The sequence below is a fragment of the Gopherus flavomarginatus genome, chromosome 4 (assembly GCF_025201925.1).
Source record: "Gopherus flavomarginatus isolate rGopFla2 chromosome 4, rGopFla2.mat.asm, whole genome shotgun sequence".
In the NCBI taxonomy this organism is placed as follows: domain Eukaryota; kingdom Metazoa; phylum Chordata; order Testudines; family Testudinidae; genus Gopherus; species Gopherus flavomarginatus.
Genome location: NC_066620.1, coordinates 133,256,028 through 133,279,598, shown reverse-complemented (window position 1 = coordinate 133,279,598; position 23,571 = coordinate 133,256,028). Strand labels below are relative to the sequence as shown.

General features: G+C 40.8%; 1 protein-coding gene across 1 annotated transcript; it reads right to left on the bottom strand.

Annotated features, from left to right (window-relative positions):
* Window positions 1–4,260: 4,260 nt before the first annotated feature.
* PPIL6 (peptidylprolyl isomerase like 6) lies at window positions 4,261–22,759 on the bottom strand. Its single transcript, XM_050951448.1, is given in 9 exon segments — window positions 4,261–4,484; window positions 6,716–6,851; window positions 12,594–12,650; window positions 14,086–14,233; window positions 14,355–14,417; window positions 16,199–16,387; window positions 19,204–19,299; window positions 20,783–20,885; window positions 20,887–22,759. Coding segments are annotated over 9 exon segments (1,011 nt in total). The 5' UTR covers window positions 20,994–22,759; the 3' UTR covers window positions 4,261–4,372.
* Window positions 22,760–23,571: the final 812 nt, after the last annotated feature.

Genomic DNA, 23,571 nt, shown 5'->3' with positions numbered 1-23,571 from the left:
GGGGGGGGGGGTCCAGCCTGTCACGGTGCGGAGCCCCCAGTGAACTCCCAGCACCGGGGCCTGAGAGCCAGCGGAAGGAGGCAGCTGAGACGCCGCGCAACGCATCTGCGCCCAACGTTTAGCCCCACGTTGTGTCCAGACTTACACCGTGTTCAGTCCATTAACATCAGCGGGAGCTGCTGGGTGTAAACGAGCACAGGCCTTGGCTGTTGGTATTTGTCCATTGGCACTGCCCCCACCTCTCCACTGACCTAGCTGAACACCTGTCCAGAGTGCATGCAATAAACTACCCCAGGTTGCATCATTCAAGGGTTTGTTCTCACACCTCCATCTGCACTGAAATCATTGGTTGTTTTAAGCAGGGGTTCTCAAATGGGGTCATGAGGTTATTACATGGGGGTTCGCTGCTGTCAGCCTCCACCCCAAACTCCGCTTTGCCTTCAGCATTTATAATGGTGTTAAATATATAAAAAAGTGTTTTTAATTTGGGGGTGGGTGGGTTTGCACCCAGAGGCTTGCTATGTGAAAGGGGTCACCAGTAAAAAAAGTTTGAGAGCCACTGGTTTTAAGAATGCCAATGAGAACTCCCCTCAGGCCCATCCTCCCACAGTGCCTTGCAACACTATATGCAGGTCAGGGCTCATATCCATAACAGGTGTATGACCTATTCTGAAACAGTTTAGTAAAATAACTTTAAAAAACTGATGTACACAATGCATCCCCACCAACGTGAGAGTTGGAAAACGGAGACAGGAAACCTCTTAAAATAAGCTTGCTACTCCATTCCTTGTCACTTTGACTCCATGTTTTTCTCCAGTTTTTAGGAAAAATAGCAGTGCAAGGGAAGAAATATTCAGCTGATAATGTTAATACATACAGGAACGTTCTCCTGCACAAAATCCAATTCAAGCCCTATGTCAATGTAATTTAGTGCAGCCTGCTGCCAATTCTTAAAAGGGAGACAGTTCTTAGAACTCAAAAGTGAAACAGGTTAAAATGCAGCAGTTCTCCTTCCCTCCTCCAAAGTCACCATCTGCAGGACACCCAACCAAGAAGTAACAGTCACACTGTTCCCTAGTTGCTTGGCCCAGTTCCAGAACCCCACTCTTCAAGCCATCTACCTCACAGTTAAAAGTCCCTATTTTTTTTTTTAATTCCTGTGCCAGGGCTTCCACACATCTGACAATTCTCCATGCTCCTTGCAACTCTTCTTTCCTAGCTCTCAACTCAGAGCTTCTGCAAGAGGGATCCCCACAAGGTGCCACTCCCCAGCTTCCCCCTTTCAGTTGCAAATTACATCCCTGCTAAGCAGCTTCTCCTGGGAACATCTCTCCAGAATCAACCCTCCTTTCCTTGGCTGAACCTTCCTTAACTAACCTGGTTCATCCTCCTTTACTTTAAAGGCTTCTGCACAAACCTTATAATCAGCAGGGTTCCCTTGCTCTGGCCATTTTTCCCACAGCTCTCATCAGTTCTCTCTCTGCCAGCTTTCAACTAGGGCTTTGTCAGGTCTCATACAACTAGTGCAAGCTCCCTGCTCCTCCTTCCTACTCTCTTTTCCCAACTGTTGACTGGATCTTCATAGAGGACAGATGCCTTCTATCAGGAGTCATCCAGAGGCCACTAACTAGTCATAGATGAACTGGACACATTCCCTCTTAAAGGTGCCAGTCACACTCAGACAATCCCCCATCCTACTAAATGTAAGCGGGGGAATGGTCCTGCTGTTGTGGGGAACTTTCCTGGCTTCTGCACTACCCCGGTGAAGTGGGCTAGTGAAAGGATCTGAGTCCTCACTCCCACTTCTTTTACCCAGAGGCCTCCCTGGCCTCGAGGGCTCCCCTTCCACTCTCCTGTCTGGCAGAGTCCTCGTAACCCCAACAAGGCTGGGCCCAGGATTCCTGGGGGGCTCAACCCCCAATCCTGCTGTGGTCACCCAAGACAGGGGCTAGGGTGTCCCCACTCCAGGGTACTCTCTTTGCACTGCGCACCTCCCTGACCCACTGATCACATCATACAATTTAAAGCAAATACAAGTTATTTAATTAACAATTAATTTTAAAAAAGAATAAGGAAAAATGGGAAAGGTTAAAGGAAAATATCACCCTGCTCTGTGGCAGTGACCATCACAAACAGTGTCTCTGGACATCAGGGCATTTCACAGTCTGTTCCTTGTAGGTGCCAGGCCTCCTTCTCAGGCCCTGGCTGTGCTGCAGGGATGCTGCGGGTTGGACACTTGCTCTGGCGGTGGTCACACACACTCTCAGGCTCTGGGTGGCAGGACCCTTCTCCCCAGTGTCATTCCCACTCTGTCAGGGTTATGATCCCCCTCCAACTGTGGCCTGCAGAGCCTCTTGGCTGAGGCATCTCCTTGTGCTGGGCCCACTGCCCAGGGTCCCCCTTGCTCTCCCCAGCTGCTCACCGCACCCAGCTCCGGACTGCTCCAGCCCCAGCTCCATACTGCCTCAGCACGGCTGCTGCTGCTGCTCTGCCTTCAGCTCCCTGGGCTGCTTCTCTGGCCTCTCTGGCTCCAGTTGCTACAGCTCTGCTCCCAGGGCAGGTCTGCTCTGCAGGATGCTTGTGTCTCTCTCTCAGCTCTCACCTGCTTCCTGGGCTGTTTGTCTGGCCGCTCTGGTTGCTGCAGCTCCCCTCCCAGGGGAGGTCTCTCTCTCTCTGGGCTATGCTCTGCCTTTTTGGGCTGCAGCTCTGCTCCTAGCAGCTTAGCTTGGGCCCCTGCTCTCTCCGCAGCTCAGCCCCACTCTGTCAGACCCAGGCAATTTCAGCTCACACAGAGGACGGGACCCACCCTGGCCTTCTGTCTCTTTGATTAGCCTGCCTGCCCTGTCAATCAGGCTGACCTGGAGCATTGGCCTCTTGCCATTGTTCCTGGGGACTGTCAGTCTCAGGGTCCTGATTTGCCATTGATCCCTCTCTTTTTAGTGCTGGGAGCTAGCAACCAAACACCCCCAGTGAATGTTAGTAAGGGGATAACAGTCCCCTTACATAAAAGGAATTAATGTAGTTTATGTAAATATTTTTGCAAAGGGAAAATGTGCTTAATGGGCATCTCTTGTTACTGAAGAGAAGCAACACTAATTAACATAATTCTCCAGTCATTTTTCTTTTAAGTAGAAAATCTTAAGTGGGAAATTTTATTGGTTCTTATTGCCAGAATCCAAATGCTAACACAAAACAGTCATTGTTATACTTAGCTCTTAGAAATTTTCATCTGTTGATTTCAGAGTGCTTTATACAGGAAGGTAAAGTAAAAATTCAAAGACTCTTCTGCCAGTTGCGGACATGTTAGATTTTAAGTGTTATGGATTACCTCTTTGAGATTCTGGGACACTTTCATTTTCCACACTCTTGCCATTTTCTGTTGAAACCATCTGCTGTCACTACTCCTGTGCTATGCCTAAGAGATCTTTCATCTCAGAAATTCTACTCCAGCAATTGGCAATGAGTTGTGTGTTTAGTCTCCTGAGTCACAAATAAAGGTGTTTTTACAGCATTTAGATAAACACTGACTTCTTTATGTGGAACTTCCACACTCACTGAAACCACATCTACTCATTGCAATTCACTTTGCAAAATCTCATGGATATCTTGGATAATAGAGTATAGTTTATAATTTCCTGTTTTGGAGTAATTTTAGCATTTTAATGGGTTCAGTTGGGTCCAAATATCTTAATAATTTGATACAATCGGTAAACAAAAGAATTAAATATAGGTCTAGGGCCTTGGTCTAATGTTATGTACACTGGTTTTACTCTGGTGTAGCTCCATTGACTTCAGTGGTAACTCTTGGATTAAACGGATGTAAGTGAGATCAGATCTCTGATATTCAGAGACCGCCCGGTACCACCCTTATGTTGAGTTGTACCTTACCCCACATGCACTGATTTTAATATTACTACCAGTGGCGTAAGGTATGACTTAAATGTGACTCAAGAATGGCAGAATAGGGCCAAAGGTAAATAACTGATTGTGATGAGTGGACGCAATCAATAGCAAATTCACTTATGAATTAGTTCTAATTGGTGTTCTACTTAATAGGATTATTTATAGTGCAGCCTACAGTAATGTAATCTCTCGTTGGACATCCATATTTATACAATAATTTAGCTATATAATATAGCTATATAATATAGCTATATAATGGCATGAAGTTAAATTCCCAAGCCCATTAGTATATTCATGTAAGAATGTATGTGAACAAGCCATGAACATGGTTAGACTAGAAAAAATATCAAGCTGAAGTTTAGATGTATAAAAATGCTATTTTAGATTTAAAAAGCCTATAAAATCTGTAAAAGGCTGGTCAGAAACATGCATTTTTACACATTACAGTAGGAAGGGAAATTGGCTGTAATCAAGGCACAAGAACACCGCAGTTAATAATTTTACATTCTACTACAGGCCTTTCATTGTACGTAGAAACATCTTCTAGTTTCTGAAGAACTTCTGTACCTTCAATCAGCTGTCTAAAGTAAAGGTGGAAATTATATATACATAAAAAGTCAGTGAAATTATGAATAACTATATGATCACTACCATAAAGCTCTACAGTTGTAGTAATCTATTTGACCATTTGAGTTCCATGGTATTCGTTTTCCAACACAAGTTATGTTAAATGTGCATGATTTAACAAAAATGTAGGAACATACATATCTATAGATGATACATACGGGTAGAGGATCAGGAAAATACACCAATAACAATTTGAAGATCAGGAAACACTAATTTAGTAGTGAACACAACTGTGTTATCTACCTTCAGTGCCTGTCAGTGGTCAGAGCAAGTCAGTTAGAAACCCTGAAATCCTTCTATTAGGCTATAATTACATAACTATAGTGTTCTCAATATGGCTGTCTCTTAAAATAAAGGGTACATGTCTTGTATGTTCTTTTCTTTATAGGATTGTTCTTCACAGCAGACTAACATTCCAGTTGTTTGCTCTGAAAATAGCCCAATATTTAGTATTTTAGGAGATAGAAAAATGCTACACTTTGAGGTATCTGTAGCTGTAATTATTCAAAGCAATAAACATTGCAGCATGTAGACACCTTTCCAGAATTTTGTGGCTGTAAGTGTCCATGATATCTAATACTCTTCTTCCCTTTCAAGAAGAAAAAGGTCAAGAGGAATATTGTCAGAAATTGTTCTGCATTTAATTAAAATGGTTTGATCTCTTTCTCTTTCTCACATACACACCTTTTTGAAGTCTTAGATCAATTTTCTTCTTAATCTGAATCATGAAACCAATACAACAATTTAGAATTGTAAACTGTCCTGAGCTGCAATGTGTAGGGCTCAATCTTATAAACTCTGTATTAAGCTGTGTACACATGGGTTTGCTAGCAGTTCATGTAGAGAACTCTGCACCTTATCTTTAGCACAGGCATTGGTGGTGGTGGTGGGGGGGAGATATGTTAGAAGGTTATGAATGGATCACTGATATGGAACTTGTGTCCAGGACAGGCCAATGAGGTGTGCAGTAGCTATTTTAATGTAAAAGTTTCTATTGCTATTGCAGAATGCTGTTGCATATCTGTGGAAGGCCAAGGTGTAAGGAGTGGTGTGCCAATTTATAGCACTATAACTCCATATAGTATTGAACTGCCCTCTTTGTGGCCACTCTTAGCTCTTGCTAAAGTAAGCTCCTAGTATGTTTATACATTGGGCAATGTTTTAAGAGCAGTGCTGGAAATTTCCTGTGCTTTTAAAGCAGGGAGTTCCTGGTAAGATAACAAGAGACTCCAGTGTATAGTGTAGAATTAAAGTCAGATGCCACTGATTTAAACACATCCAGTTAGAACTTATTTTAAGTTTGTTTTTTGCATGTTGTATTGGTATGCCTTTTTTTTTTTTTTGCTTTTGAAATGCTGTACTCCTCTATGGTGCATTGGACAATAATCACCCTAGCATGAGAGTCTCATGCCCCTCCACACTCCCAGTCCCTTTATGCTAGGAACCACTAGTTTGGTAAAAGGATCTGAAAAGCCCCAGGGAGAAATCCTGCCTCCACTGAAGTCATTGGGAGTTTTGTCATTGTCTTCAGTGGGACCAGGATTTCACTCCTGGCTCTGGCTGGGGAAGGATTCCCCTAGTGCAAGCAGTGCAGAGGCAGCTCTAGGCTGATTTCTCAGGACATATTTAAAATCTTTGGGAGGCTGTTTTTTCTTAGGCCAGGTCTACATTAGGAGCACTTTGTCCATATAACTGTACTAGTATGCTGTCCTGACAAAGTGCTTTTAGTGTGAATGTACCTTACACCGGCAAAACTATGCTTTTTCCAGTATAGCTTATTATAGCCTGCCTGAGCGAAATACACTATAGCAGTTGAGTGCAGTTTTGCAGGTATAATTGTCTACACTAGGGATTTTTGCTGGCTCATCTATGTCAGTCAGCAATAACACCTCATCACACCTCTGAACACCACAGCTATGATAGCAAAAGTCTACTGTATAGACCTGGATATACACAGGGCCCCAGACCTGCCTTATGTTTTGCCAGGAGCCTCTCTAGTCCCTGGTGTAGCTTCAGAGAGGTAGGGTGTAAAAGTGGCTTAAGCCCTCTGCCCCTGAGCTGCGAGTTCTGTGCTGTGCCTCTCCGAAATGCAGCACAGAATCTCAATCTTAGGCAATGGTGTCTTAGATAACTAGGAGTATTTTTTAAAAAACATTTTAAAATTATGTCTCTGTAGTATACATACCCAAAAGCCACATATTTTTTATCCATATAGAGAGCTGGCTGTAGTGTGATGTAAAACTGTGAACCATTGCTGTGACGTCCCTTGTTGGCCATCCCAAGAATCCCTCTTTTGTTGTGAGGAATGGAAAAGTTTTCATCTAGAAAGTTTACAGTAATAAATGATCATAGATTTAGTTTGCGTCCTTCCACTTTTACTCACTGTTGCAACTCCTACAGCCCCTCCTCTTCTACAACCCCTTTCTTCCTTCTCCCTCTCCCCAATTCTTATTATATACTGTACATTGGGAGCCTTTCAGCAGGTCTCCCTTCAACTTGCCCCCCAAGCTACTGAATAGAAATGAAGGGGATTACAGCTTCCTTTGCCTCTGGATCACTGGATTCTGCTTTCTAGAAAGAGGTTAAGAAATAATTTTGGGTTATCCTCCTGGGAAAAAACCTTAGTGATAAATATGCAAAATGTAGTTGCTAACATGCTGCACGCTTTTTTAATATTATGACAACTCTGCTATAGCATCTTTTATTTGAGGATCTCAGAGCACTTGAGAAACAACAATGTATAGGCTAGTTAGCCTTATTCCTATTTTATGGATGAGGAAACTGAGGCACTTAGAAGTGAATGGCCTGATTTTCAGTGGTGCTAAGTGCCCATAGTTCTGTGCCATAATGACTTGTCCCAAGTCAGATGGTAAGTCAACAGCAGACCAAAAGTAGAACCCACAACTGTTGACTCCTAGACTCTCATTCTAACCCTCCATATTAACCTCCAGTTGCTAATTTTTAGGGAGCACTAAGTTCTGTCATGTTCTGGGCACTATGATTAAAGGCCAGCTGGGGCTATGGGATGGGATAAAAAGGGAGAGAGTTAGCAGTGGTGACACTGGATTTATTGCAGTTTCTTCCCTTGGCATTAGATAGGGGTGAGGATGAAAAGAAAGATCCCGGTCTACAATTTTCTTTCCACCTTTGCTCAGCGTTATGTGCAGCGATCAGAGAAAATCCAAAAATCCAATGCAGCCATTGTCACCACAGAGCTTACTTTTCTCACCAAAGTACACATTACACAATGCCATGCTTAAACACAATTAACTAAATCACATAAAAGAAAAGCTATTTTATCAGAACAGCTCACAGTAACTGGCATGTTTATTTATAAGATTCGCTCAGTGCTGTTTGCTGCATATGGAGCGTTAAGAGGAGCAAATAAAAAGCAAACTTTAGTCAAAGGAGTTACAGCAGGAATGGGGAGAAGAGCTAAAAAGAGTAGGAAGGTAGGCAGGAGCTCATAAGGGACCTGAAGGCCAGGACAAGTTGCTTAGGACTGTTGTGAAGGGTGAGGAGATTAGTTGAGGGGTAGAACATGGCTGGAGTGGCAGGTAATTTAGGTATTTGCAGCAGGATTTCGGAAGGATGACAGGCTATCATGGAGAAGATGGAGAGTTGTTTAGCAAGTACACTCATAGCACAAAGAACAGATTTTTAATTGAAGTCTGAGCGATCCCTGGATTTTCTCCAGAAGCATTCCATGGTGCAGAAGAGTAATGGATGCAAAGCGTAAGACACATTTTGGAGGTGGGAGAGCCCAAGGAACAGGGTGCAGAAGAGAAAAAAGTTGTTGATGAACATGAGTCAGCTGAGGAGAGAGAGGCCAAGGAGGGAAAGAAAGAGTGGAAAGCCTCCGAGAATGAATGCTGGTGGACAGGAGGTCACAGAAGGAATGTGAGATATGCCTGGGGGATGGGGATGGTGGAGGAATTGATACAGATCTGCAAGCTGAAACATCTCTAAGCCCCTTTGCTTCTTAGGCTCATGTGTCATATTGTATAAGCAAGAACCCAAGGAGAGCTCTTCACAAACTCCAAAGGAATGATGGAAATTTGGGCCGAAGATATGAGTAGGGATTTTATTATTCTTCCATGTTTTGTTATTCTTATTCTATTTGAGCACCTATTCTCTCAAACTAATTATTAAAAATAGCAATTAAATTCCAAATGAAGCAGTTGCTCCTATGCTGCTGCTTGTGAATTGCAGTAATTACTTCAGCAGTCTAATTTTGGATTAGGCTTCCTTGTTTTAGAAAACGACACTTCAGTCCAAGTGGTTCTCTGTAATTACCTCAGTACTTTGTGCTAATTTCAGGGAAATGTAGAAACATCCCAGTCATTTCACAGAATATTGCAGTGAATGGATGTTTGTCAACTGTGGACATTCATAGAATCTTAGCATCTGTGAGTGGCATCTGTCACTGTTCTCAGACAGCAAAAATATCTATGTAAATAGTTCAGTGGAAAACAGTAGGAAAGCCATATAATCATCACATTAAAATTCCATATCTGAGTGAGCACCTTTATAAAGGACTGAAAAAAATGATTATCTTTTAATTTTAAAAGAGGGTTCAATATGGACAATCTTCTCTTTCGAAGAATCGGTATTTGTGGTGTAAGAGGGTAATAAAATTCCTTTTATGGACAATTATAAGGTTGACAGAACTCAAATTAAGTCTATTTTAAAATTAAATTATTTTCCTAATCCTATAATAATATCTACTGCCACCTCAAATAGAGTTACAAGAGTGATAAAAGACAAGCTTCCCTCCAAGATAACAAATGACAAGTACTGGGTTTGTCTGGAAGAACAAACAGAGTTGCAAGTCACTAAATCTTCTAAATCTAATCCTGACTCTGCCAGTGTCTTGCTGTGTGGCCTTGGGCTAGCCATTTTTCCTCTTAGTTTTCCCTACCTGTAAAATGGACAATACACTACTTACCTCACACAGATGTGAGGATTAACATTGGAATGGCATGTTGTATATGTAAAGCACTATAAAATATTAAGGACTAGATTGTAGCATTTATGCCACAGTCCTGCATAGAGCGGTGTGGGGCTACATCAGTCCCGGAGGAGCAATAGCAGAGGTTGTGCCTCAGGCACGTTTTTCCACGTGGGGCTGCCTAGTGCACACTGCTGTGTTTTAGGATTGCCCAGATTGTTCCTGCCAGCAGGAAAGCCCACAGTTTCCAGAACAGCTCTGGAGCAGGTGCATTGAAAGAGAACATATAAAGAATAGCAGATGCACAGCTGGAAGTGTTCCAGTACAGTCTGTATTAGCTATCTATGCAGCGGGGGTGGAGAAGAGGAATCGGATGAAGATTTCTAGCACGTTATTAAAATGTTTTGGTTTCCATTAATTTAGCTTATAGACTTGATTGATGGTTTCCCCAGGAAACAGGTTACTTTCTTGATGAGAATCCTGTGTTTGAGGATCTGTGCTTCACACTGCTCCAGGTGCATGTGATGTTGGAGGCAGAACAGGCCATTCTCCGACTTTCTCTTGCCCAATCTTTGGTAGGCCACGTGCAGTGCTGCCTGAGGGAAAGTGACAGGGACTCTGAGAAAAGTTTGTAGGCTTTGTGGGAATCACTTGTTTAATTTTCAATGTTCCTGTAAACTTTCCTGCAAGGCAGCACCGTGGCAATAATTCATATGTTCCTAAAAACAGTCCAATTACCTGGATATAATTTAAATGCAAACTTCAGCCCTTTTGCTTAGTCCTGCAGTCTCAAGGTGCGACTCACTTCTTATTGTCACTGAAAATGTAACTGTCTTTGAAAATAAAGACTGCAGTTACAGTTGGTGTGTGAGATAATCTTTTATTGGACTGACTTCAAGAACAGCGTTGTGTGGCTCGAAAGCTTGTCTTTCTCACTAACAGAAGTTTGTCTAATAAAAGCTATTACCTCACCCACCTTGTCTCTCCAATATCCTGGGACCAACATGGCTACAACACTGCATGCAGTTACACGTGGCAGTTCTGAACCGTTGGCTGATGGCAAGTTTGCTGAAATGTGACAGTTTGCAACACTGGCAGTAAAGATGCTTTATGTAAGAGAATATAAGCTAGTTCCTAGCTGGCTTTAACTGTCATAAAATATCTTTATGGCTAATTGTTAATCTAAACAGACCCTCTCCCCTTTAACTTGCTGCTTTGACTCTTTATTTGAGGAGTTGTTCTTAAATATTGCTCTGCCATTGAGAATTATATTATTCTTTTTATTACTCTTTATGATTATAGGGGTTTGCACCTTTGGTTTGATGTTATGATATGTAGCTCCTGTTAGGTAATTCTAGATTCTCACAGTTAGAGTTGTGAGACTAAGGGTCTGGCTCTGTTCTCACTCTGGTGTAAATCAGGCGTAACTCCATAAAGTCAGTGAAGTAACAATGCTGTATAAATGAGATCAAAATCTGGTCCTAAAATTCTAAAGCTGCCTGATTCTAGTTCTCAGAGTGAAAAAGTAACTTCCATTAATTTCAGCATATTTAAACCATCCCAGTGTAATGATGTGACACAGAGGCCCATTGGTGCCGGCTGGCAAAGGTTTTGCTCCTCTGTAACAGCAACTCCTAGCAGGCTTGACAAACTCACTATACGTAGCACACCTCTTTCATAATATTTATCCATGAAGAAAATCATGTGAGGTCTTAAATGAAAGCCAGTGCCCCACTGGTTATGAATATTGTCATCAAATGTATGTACATACTATTTAAAAAGTTACGTATGTATACTAAAAATATGTTCCTAAAGTCTGTATTAAGGGAGAGTAGACAAACAGGTTTCTGCCAGACAAAGAATGTTCATTCACCTGTCTCTGCTGGTCTGCAGGTAAAGTAAGCATTGTAAATAATAGTGGGGAGTCATTTACATAGAAAGTCAACAGGAGGATATGAAATCAATAGAAAAAACAAGAGAGACGGGTTCTATTATCACTGAGGACAGACCAAGAACTTTGGGATATAAGCAGAAGTCAAGGAGAAACCCCTTTATCCTGCACCTTGGAAGTAAACTGACAGTGCATTTAAATTGATAAAAATGGGATCTCAACCAGCCTTGGTAGGAAATGCTGAAAAACCCTTTGGGTGAGATAAGACTGCTTTAGAAAGGTGGTTAGCCTGTTAAGTTTAGTCTCTAAAAAGCGTATACTTATTTTGTTTTATATGTAATCCTTCTATATCCATTATTCTTAATCACTATCTCTTATATCTTGGTCTTCAATAATACATTTATGATTGTTTTCGCTATAAACATATCTTAGTGCTGTGGTACTGCCCAAAGAGCTGATCCTGAGTTGAATTGTGGAAGCTGGTATATAGTGTTCCCTTGGGGACAGCAGGCACAGTATTACTGTTAGTGTTCAGTCAATAAGGGGCTGAACACTAGAGGGAAATGCTTCAGAGGGCTTGGGGACTGGGGTGTATTTATTGGTTACAGCTGTCAGGGAAAGTAAGGGCAGGCAGAGCCCTGAGAAGATTGTTTGGGTGGCTAACGGGCTGATTATGTCAAGGAGCCGACACGCAGTTAATCACCAGGAAGTCTTTCTACTGCTGGAGGCAGGGGGGTAACAAGGTTTTTCAGAGTCCTGGCCATCCTGAGAATCATCACAAATGAATGTGTGGTATTAGTGGAAGCACAGAACCCATACTTGCATTTACCCATTATAGTGCTTCAAATTTTCAAAGCCCTTTTACAAGCATGAATGTTCGTAACTTTCCTGTCAGGTAGGTTGTTAAGTATTATCCTTATTTTACAATTGGAGAAAAAGGACACAGACAGGTGAAGCTGAAAAATCATATAGTGAGTCAGTGGCAGAGCCATGATTACCAGTCAGAAAATCAACCCACTAAACCAGTTTGCCAGGAGAACTATGTTAACAACAAATAGAGAATAATCCTGACTGATACGAGAAAGTCTGAAACCGCTGTTGAGATGTAAGTGATAAAAATGAAAGAAAAAAAAAACTAAACCTGAGAACACTTCAGTGAAAATCCAGTTATTTACCTGAAGTTTGGCTTATGCATGGTAACATAAGGAAATTTAACTATACCTTCAAAAGTAGGTCCATAAATTGACTCACCACCGTCTCCTCTTCCAGCTGCTATGTCTGTATGTGATTAGACAAAAGTGACAGAACACAAATGTTCACCACTGGCATTAACTGGCACTTTCATTGGACAGTTTCAACAGAGGTTAAGGACATGGGTCCCAATCATGCAACTGACAATATGCAGGTGGATTGCTGCACCTGTTTGGAGTCTGGTTTGAATTCAGTGGTCTCTACACAGGTGCAAGAGTCTGCCTGCATGCTATCAACTGCAGGATTGGGGCCTTACTGGAATTGCAGAATGAATTAATCTCTCACTCCAGGAGGTGGTGTCTCCAGAAATAACTACTCCATATATACAATAAGAAACATATTATATATATATATATATATACACACACACACACACACACACACACACAAACACACACACCCCTTCTTGCTGCTATGCTAATACAAGTACCTGCGTACCTAGTTTCCAATGTTTAGTAACATACTTCAAGAGTGTATTTCAGTATATGAAAAATGTGCCACAGTGAATACGCCCTGTATCCATAAATAATTACCTATGCTTAGAACAAGGGATGATGAAAATAAGGATCTGATAATATAGCAAGTCAGCCCAGCAAGCCTTTAGTAAACTCCCAGCCATTACACAAAGCTGACAAGTACAGGAAACATTGAAAAGAGTTTGAAAAACAAAAAAAACAAACAGTTGTGTTAATTTATTTAAACTCTTGTATATGCCAGTCAGGTAAAAGGAAACCCTCATCTGAAGTAAACCAATTATTTTAAATTGCCCTTCTGGACCTCATATGTATTTCTATTAAATGACTTATTTTGGGAAAGCAAAAAGGACGTCTTGGAAATCTGATCTTAAAACGGTATTAAGTAAACAATGTTTGGAGAAGGAAGAGAAGAGAAGCTGAGAGAAAGAAATGAAGGAAATCTCTTCAAACACACCTATGCGTACTTTTACTGAAATGCTCTGTTTTCTTGGATTACTCATCATTTACTAAGCTATTTCCTAGATTCATAATGACACTTTTCATGCACAACCCCAATGTTCAAACATGCTCCATGTCACCAAAACCTTTAGATATCTATGAATGGTTAAATACTCCTGTAAAGTAACACCTATACAAAACACATAGGACGTTTCTTATGGATTTTCTCAGTGTTTAAATGTTTCCAGCTAATTTCCTAATTTCTTGCCAAAGAGACTTCTTAAAAACTTATGGCTAATTAAAAAAAATAATAATACGGACTATTGATTCCTTATCCATGTTTTGCCGATAATTAGGGAACAAGATCACCAAGAGAGAAGACACTGCTTTTTGTGGTATATACACCTCAGTTAAAACCCTGTCCATCACAAACTGGTTACATCTCTAAATTCAGGTTTATTTTATTGGACAAAATCTACTTTTCATGCTGATTATTCTATCCAAAATCTGAGTTACACCAGATTTATAGAAGATGTTTTTAAACCCACCTCCTCCTTGTATCCAGCCATTTTTTACTAATCGATGAAAAACTGATTCTTTATAAGTAAGCTCCATACCACTGCGAGAGGTCCCTGCTTCTCCTGTACACAAAGAACGAAAATTCGCACAGGTTTTGGGGCACATATCAGAATAGAGCTGCAAAATGAAGGGAATAAGTTTGTAAATAACGTCAAAAGGTCAGATCCTGCAGCCCTTTCTCTTGAGATAAGGGCTGCATGACAAGGCTTCATGTTTGCTCTTTTCTTCTGTATCTTACCTCAAATAACAAGGTGCCTGTGGGCTGCTCCTGAATAGCTATGTCCAAGTACACAAACATATGCTGTTTAAATCAGGAAAAAAAATCCAGTTTAAAAAAAAAAGTCAAATATCTTCTAAGTGTTTGCTATTATGACGAAAGACACAGTTTAGCTGCTCAGTAAAATGTTCTCAGGTTTCTTTTTATAACGAACATCTAAAATGGACCCATAATTAGGTATCAAAACAGCTTTTAGAAATAATAAAATTAGCTATATAATCTAGTATTTTGTTGAAACAAAACACATTCAGTAAGTTTCAGGTCATTCTTGGACAAAAAACACCATTATATTGCACTAGGAGACATCAGGCTGGACCCATTTCATCACTGGTGTAAGCAGGTGCAGGTTCACTGAAGCCCATGTAAGATCACAACCAATTAATCCATAGTAACGCTGACTGCTATACCAAATGGAATAATTTTGCTGGATGGCAGATCACTGGTCAGATATAAGGAGGTAAATAATTAAACTCCAGTCGGCAAGAAGCAAACTTAATAATTCAGCTTTTTTTTTTTTTTTTTTTTAATATATAGGATAAATTGAACTCTGATAGGAAAGACTTTTTAAAAAATTCTATTACAACTGAATTAGATTTTCCAGAAACATTCACAAGAATTAACCCATTCATCAAACATAATAGTGTTTGGAAAAGCATCGAAAAGTTCAGCTGCTTATCTGAAGCTTATCTGGACATCCTGGGAGAAACCATGGCCCCGCTGAAGTCAGTTTTTGCCAATGACTTCGATGGAGCCAGGATTTCACCCCTGGAGGGTATGTCTACACAGCAGCTAGAAGCAAGCCTCCCAGCTCAGGTAGACAGACTCACACTAGTGGGGCTTGAATTAGTTCACTAAAAATAGAAGTATGGGCACTCAGGCATCTCAGGTTGGAGTTGTGTGGACTTGAGAGCTCAAGCAACAGCCTGAGCTGCAACATCCATACTCCTACTTTTAGCCTGCTAGCTTAAGCCCTGCTAGGATAAGTCTGTCTACCCAGAGTGTGAGGCTTGCTCCCAGTTGCAGTGTAGACCTATTCTGAGTCTACAAAACTCATCTGGAAATCAAGAGAATAGGTTTACTCATGAGATTCATAGCACTTTTGATTTTGGTCCTAGCTGAAATTTCACAAGAGCATTCCTTTCTTTGGCATTTCCCTGGCTGCTGAGAGGGGACATTCTCTCCTTCCTCTTTCTCCTCACTGCTAGTAGGAGGTGGCTTTCCACAATTTCCCTCCCCTCTTGGCTGCTAGGAGAAACAAAATCTCCCATCTCCTTTCCTTGGGTATGGAAACAACTCTTCTTTTCCATAACTCCGGTGGGATTCCAGTGATTATTTCACCATCTTCCATGTGGTGGTGGGAGGGAGGAGAGGAACTAGACACTACAGTGCAGTTGTCTCCTTTCATTTCTTGTTGGGTTTGCCATTTTGCCCAGTAAGCATGAGGTAGGGCAGGGAGCACTCTGATTAGTCTTCTGCTCAAGATCACTAGTCAGTGTATTTTACCAGAAGTCCTTTAGTATGATAGCGGCATGAACTTCATTGTAAGTCTATGGTCTTAGACACTGAGTGCAAATCAAGAAGTCAAAAACTGAGTGGCAACCATACTGCAAATTTATATGGATGGATCTATGAAGTCATGTCTAGAAAGTATCAATCCCTCCTATCCCCGCTCCAAGACCCCACTATTCACCAAATTGCAAGCAAACAAGCAACCCATTGAAAAGTCACATCAAATAATTACAGTTAATTAGCATATAGCTGGTAACAGACCCTACAATTTCCTTTCAGAAACCAGTGTAACCTGCCTTCCTATTTTGCATATGTTTGGTGCAAAAATCCTCAGTAATAGCTTGGTAAAGTGCCACAGGTTTAAAATCTTGGTAGTTCCACTTGTCATAAGCCCACGTGAGCAGTTCTTGTTCACTTCCCAGCAATTGGCCATCAATAAAACACATCACGCTGGAGGGATACTCCCAGGTTTCACCTTTCAGTTCCTGAAATTTAGAAGAAAATATGAAAACCTGCAGGAATTACACTTTGGATTTAGTACAGAAGCAGTCAGTAACACATACTCAGATTCCATGCTGATGAATGCGATATAAATACCTAGTTAGATGGATTTCCCCCCCCCCATTTTTACTTGTTAGGTGTTTATGCTTTCTCTTCCCCAACTCCATCCCCTCTAAGAACACCATCATGAAAAATAAAACATAGGAATCATACAACTATATTTTTCAACTTCTCCTGTAATCAAGAATAAATGTCTGAAAGTTATAGAAGGCTTTCCAGAATCCTGTTATAACAGAAAATGATCATAAAAAAAATTATTCTGGTTCCACTTTTGGGTCAGCTTGGAGGTTTGCTTTGGCAAAACCCATTCACCAAACTAGGTGTAACCTCTATAGTTATCTATAATTAATCAAAGATTCCCCAAGGGAAGCAAGGGCTCTAAACGACATTTCAGTACACTCATATGTAATTGTTGAGTCTTGAGGGCTGTAATTACACTGATTTTTTTTGAGATTTTTCCCACCATTGCTATAGCACTTGGGCAATTTCATCAGTGCAAGTAATGGTGGCAGAACTAGTATTCAGCAACTTCTGAAATTTTTAAACAGAGCAATTCTAGACAACAGGGAGTAAAAACACTGGCAGCTGGTCCACTCTAATACTTCCCCATTATCTGCTCCAGTGCCACAGCAATGATGGGAGATATATTTAGATATACTAAGAAAACTCAGCATAGACTTGGACTAGGGTGGGCTTGTCTTTGTGAATTCGCACGCAGCAAGCTAGGGAATGAATCTATAGTGCACCAGCTTGCCATGCACTGACTTGACATAGGGGCACTGCTACTATGCATTAAAAGTGCTGGTGGCAGGGTCTGCATGGCAAGTTTGTGCACAGGACATTCATGTCCTGGCTTGATGTTCATTAACTCAAATGAGACAAAGGGCTTGCCTACATGAACAATGATGCAATATAGCAACATATGTAACTGATAAAATCGTAAAACAAGAAATTAAGAGCCAATTCTGCTCTTGGATATATGTCTGCAATTTGTATTGATTTTAATGGACCCAAGGCTCTTATACCATGCACATCACTAGCATATCTAAGACTCTAAATAGATTAGACTGGAATAGAGGTTGCCCCTATGTTTGTTGACCTTAGTTGCAATTTTGGCAACTGTAATGATTGAGCCATTTTTGTTGGCCATTGGAACAAGCATCTTTATGGTAGATAAATGTAAGGACTCTATTAGGCAAGTCAGATTTTTCATTTTTTTTTTATTTTTATTTTTTAGGATTTAACATAACAAAGATTAAAGATTATATTAATGGGGGCTTTCTTGTCTTTCAGAATTAGCTTTATTATAGGAATAACCCGGAGACTCAAGATACATTAATACAGAGAAAAAAATTGCCTAGATACCTAAGCATTCACTTTTTAAACATGATTCATTAGATTGCGATAGTGAAATGTATTAGAGGGCAAGGACAAACCTAGCTGGTAAGGATGTAGGGTAAATTCAGTCCTGGTGAAAGCAGGCACAATTCAATTGTCTTCACTATAATGCTGCTCACTAATGCCAAGGCTGAATTTGGCCCCAAGCTTCCATATACAGCATATTAGCATCGCTATGGTAATAAGTGTTGCCTATAAGACCTCTGAAGTCTTAATTTCAATTAAAAGTCTTCAAAATACTGCTTATCTGTTGTAAAAATTCCAGTTCAAAGAGGGACTAGATTGGTAATGGTAAAAAGAGTTCAGAATAACATGGGTCCTCTATATAGCAGGGAAGGAGAGGTAAGAACTGATGTCAAGAAGGCTGATATGTTTAAAGCATATTTTGCTTCAATCTCCATTAAAAGGGTAAATGGTGACTAAAGACTAATATAATTAATATTAAACAACAATGGGCAAGGAACACAAGACAAAATAGGGAAAGAATAGGTTAAAGAATATTTAGATCAGCTAGGTTTATTCAAGTCGGCAGGGCCTGATGAAATTCAACCTAGAGTTCTTAAGGAACTAGCTGAAGCAATCTTGGAATGTTAGTAATTATTTGATAACTCAGAGGACAGGTGAAGTCCCAGAGGATTGGAGAAGGGCAAACACAGTACCTCACTTTAAAAAGGGGAACAAAGAGGAGCCAGTCAGACTAAATTTTGATACCTGGAAAGATACTGGAATAGTCTAAGTTTACTTGTGCCTGCCTCAACACAGGGAGCTGGACTAGATGACCACTCGAGGTGCCACCCAGTTCTACATTTCTATAATTCTATGATAGAGACACCTCCACCCATTACAGTTGAATTTTTAGTGGCAGATTTAGCAGAGATGCCAAAAACTAAATGGATGCGCAAGGTGGTCTATTCTGTTCAACCCAGAAGTGGTCTCCTCAGACTAGGATCCAGGCAAATTGGCAGGCCAACCTGGGGAAGTTTGCCCTTGCTACTACAACTGCTGTATATACAGGACTTGGCTTTCTAATGCTTCCCAATGCTGTATCTTCTGCAAGCATTACAAATATATTTAAAATAAATAAAGTTTCCACAGAGAAAAGGACAGACCATTGCCCTCCTCTTTTGGACTAGTCCTACCTTAGTTTTCTTCCCAAACCAAACATCATATCTGTTTGTTTTATTTGTTTCTGCACCAACCAAATGGTATCATGAACAGAACTTGGAGAAGGTATCTAACACCTTTATCTTTATCTACTGCATAGAAGATAGCATTCACTTGACAAATCAGAACTAGATCTAGGTAATTCAAGCGCAATTCACTTAGGGGGGGGAAAAGGCACCTTTTTTTTCTCCTGTAAATATTCATGCCATGCAAATTCTAACAGAGGAAGCACTACAGGTTCTGCAATCTTGTTCGGAAAATTCAGCCTCAGAGCCTAGATTTTCAAAATAAAAGAAATATTTATTTACAGGTAGTTTACTTACACATTTTTCCCAATACATTTTGTATTCTCTTATTCAAACAGATTAGGATCCAGGCACTATGTTTTAGTTTGATTATTTCATGGCATTTTTTTCACACATGTAACATAGCTTCGGACAGTTACATAAGACTACACAAACTGTTTTAAATTAGTATTTTAAACTTAAGAGGTTTTTTAGCATTTGCAAAAACTGCTGCTTTCCCAACATTAAGTAGTTATACTCACACTACCTCAATTAGGGAGGGAGGATAAGCAGATGGGGAAACTGCCACAAAGACATTGGCTCTCTCTGAGCATCATCAGTTTCTCTAGACTTCATGGAGAGTTGCATCTTGCAAGATCAGTCCCAAAGCCAGAGAGTGAGTCAGAGGCACAGTGAGGATTCGAACTTGGGAGTTCCTGAATTCCAGTTCTTGTTACTGCTATCATTTTATGAACAGTACAGTAGAAGTCAGATATGGAACATTCCTGTTAGGTCATTTAGGCTCATCTCGTGGGGTGCAGAATTGTTTCCAGGAGTATATTTTCTAGACCTTTATTCAGGCTGCTTCGCAATGTCTCAATAATAATTTGTATTTCTATAGTACCTTCCATCTAAGAATCTCAACATGTATTACAAACATGAACAAATTAAAGGCTTAGATCCTGCAGTGCTGGGCACTGGAGGATCATCCCAGTGCAGGAACCCCCACTCTCTGTTCCCGCATTAGAGTATGTGGCCACGGAAAAATGAACATGGACAGAGTGTACCTTTCCCTCCCCAGCTGTATCTGCAGCTGGTACATTTAGGCTGCTCTAAATAAAGAGGTGGAACAAGCTCAGTAGCCAGTCTGTTTAGAATTAGTTTCACAAAAGGTCACATTTGCACACCCCATCCTAAGCTGAACTGTGCGCTGCTTGGCTATGACCAAGAACCTGGGTCTCAATCTCCCAACACCCCTGCAAGGTAGGTATTTTTACTCTCATTTTACAGTAGGGGAAATTGAAACGCATAGAAAGGTTAAGTGACTTGCCTAAGGTTGCAGAGCAAGGCAGGTGTCGTTTCATTATATTTAAAATCTTGTGTGGCATCACAGTATGTAATAAATTCTTTAGAACAAACAATTGAAGGATCCTAAGTACCACATGCTTGACAACAAAAAACTGTACAACAAATAAGTAGATACTTATTGAAGGGAAAATTATAAATGCATACATAAGATTAAATTATAAACTCTAAAGAACAAAATACAGAATTTTAAATCTTAATTTCTTAAAAATATCTACGACCACAGAGAGTCTCCTAATTTGCCTTGTATTTCATTTTAACAACAATAATGCCAGCCACTGTTTTTGCAGTCTCCTGTCCCTAGAGCCCATAGAAAGCAAAAACAGAAAGGAAGGATTTCAAACTGTCTGCTTTCTTCTGCTGCAACAATGGCCTGGGAGGAGTTACCTCTGCTGTACACTTTGCCACGTGGAACACAGGCTCCTTGAGAAGCCCAACCACCACCAACTGCTGGAATTGCAGGGGACCCATGGCACCCTCACCCCACTGCACAGAGTCTCCTGGTTTTTCCTCCTTTGGTTGCTGCTCCTCTGCTGGCTGCCCAGCCTTGCTCTGGGTCAGCTGGAGGAGGAAGTGTAAACAGAATTCTGCTCACCATAGCAACTCCAATCACAGGACTAGTGCTCTGCAGCTTCAAGTTGTACTACAAGTCTTGCTGATAGAAACTCTGCCTGCACATATGTTATACATATCCTAGTGCTGTGCAGGGAAGAGGGATTGTTTATGTGAGTGCCACTTTCACTGGGCATTTTATTAACACAGTGCTAGATCTTTAACTGCATCCTATAGTAGTCTCCTTGGGTGAAGTTTTCAAATGTGCCAAAGTGACTGGGGTACACAACACAGACAGCTAGGATAGTCAATCAGCAAATGAAATTAAAAAAGAAAATAGTACAACAGACAAAAAAAATGAAAAAGTAAATAAAGACAAATTAATAGCAATAGAATGTTTACTTTTTCTTCCCCTGAGAGACACACCTCCCACTAAAACCTCTACCCATAATTAAAACAGACCGACTTATGGAGGTTAGGTGGCTATACAGATATGTGCACCCGCCTTTCACTCTTTGGACAGTTAAATTCAAATCTTCTTTTAGAAGTCACACAAGGAAATTTACCTGTCTTAAGTATCTAAGTGCTTCTATGATGGTGTGTTCATCCCACACTGGCCTAGAAAGGGTTGATGTGGCCTATCAAATTTCTTACTCCCTTTGAACCACACCTGAGGAGAGACAGGCTTGAGAGGCAAGCACTGACTGAGGATTGAGCCCAGCTGTGCAGGAGCAGGCAGGGCTGGCGTAAGACCAGCAAGCAAGGGTATAAGGAGGCTACAGCATGGAAGTCTTCAGTCACTCTCTGGACTTAGAGCAGGAAAAGGTGGACACCATCAGCTCAGAATTAAACAAAGACTGTGAATGGCTTGCCAATTACAAAACCAGTTTCTCCTCCCTTGGTTTTCACACCTCAACTGCTAGAACAGGGCCTCATCCTCCCTGATTGAACTACCTCATGACCTCTAGCTTGCCTGCATATATATACCTGCCCCTGCAAATTTCCACTACATGCATCTGACGAAGTGGGTATTCATTCACCCACGAAAGCTCATGCTCCAAAACATCTGTTAGTCTATAAGGTGCCACAGGATTCTTTGCTCCTTTTACAGATCCAGACTAACATCGCTACCCCTCTGATACTTCTCCTGAGGAGTTTATGGAGAGGGGTGGTGGAGAAAGCAGCTTGATAGAGGTGCCCTATAAGGCAGTCTAGGGAAAAAGCAGAAGGGTAGGGCAAACCTTGGCTGCTGATTGAATGGTTCCTATGCTGGAATGCATCGTGGGCAGGCCTGGGTTCCCTTACCAGCCGCTGAGGAAGTGGCATACCCTTAAATTGGGGGACTGCTGGGAACAATAGCAGGAAAGACAGTCCAGTAAGACTTTGATGGGAAAGTTGGAAGGATTCATTAGCTAATATTTATACTAGATATTGAAGCTGTAAAGTTCTGTTTGAGACCTTGTCTGCACTACATATGATTTGCCAGTATAGCGATACCAGCAGAGCCTCTAGTGTAGATGTGCATATGCCAACAGAATTCATTTTTCTCCTCCCTAAACACTTGCTATGCCAGCAGAAGTACTATGGGAGCATAGCTGCCTTGCTTTTGCTGGCATAGCTCTGTTAGCTCAGGGGTGTTATTGTGTTTTTGTTTTTAAAATATCCCTGCCTGACATCACTATGCTGATAATACTCTGGCCAGGTCTACACTATGAAGTTAAGTATTTTTTATTTGCTTGAATAAAATGGTATTTTCTGAAGATGCTGCTTCTGACTTAAATTTTGTAGTAAATCAATTTTGTTATAAATTTAAACTTAGTCAGTTATATATTAAAGTTATTGGAGCTACAATAAAATTAAAAAGGATCAAACCCAGACTGAGCTACCTTTTAATCAACAATTTGCTTCTGTAATTCAGCTCTCTTAAATCTACATTCATGCATGTGTCTTAACCGTAATGCATGTTCTCTCTGACTAGTATATCCAAATAGCATTAAGTGTTCAAACAGTACATAACTACGTGATATAGTGAAACCTCAGGCTGGCCAGATTGATAGTTATAAACTGTACCTCCCGACAGAAGATTCAAAGTTAGAAAGAAGAAAGGGAATTCACAAATAATGAGTCCTCAATGTCCCAGATCACTGTCAGGGACTGGGCACAGTGACTAAGCTGGTATTGTGTGCTGACATTCTCCTAATTGCAATAATCAGTGTCATATGTCCATGCTAATGTTAGTTTCAAAGGCTGCCACAAGATCTAGTTCACAGATTCACATATAAGGTCAGAAGGGACCACTGTGATCATCTTGTAGTCTCCCATGTTTTAAGAAGGACAAATTCAAACTGAAACAGATGCAGAAGAGGGCTACTAGGATGATCCGAGGAATGGAAAAATCTGTCTTATGAAAGGAGACTCAAAAAGCTTGTCTTGTTTAGCCTAACCAAAAGAAGGCTATGGGGAGATATGATTGCTCTCTACAAATATATCAGAGGAATAAATACCAGGGATGGAGAGGAATTATTTAAGCTTAGTACCAGTGTGGACACAAGAACAAATGGATATAAACTGGCTATCAGGAAGTTTAGACTTGAAATTAGACAAAGGTTTCTAACCATCAGAGG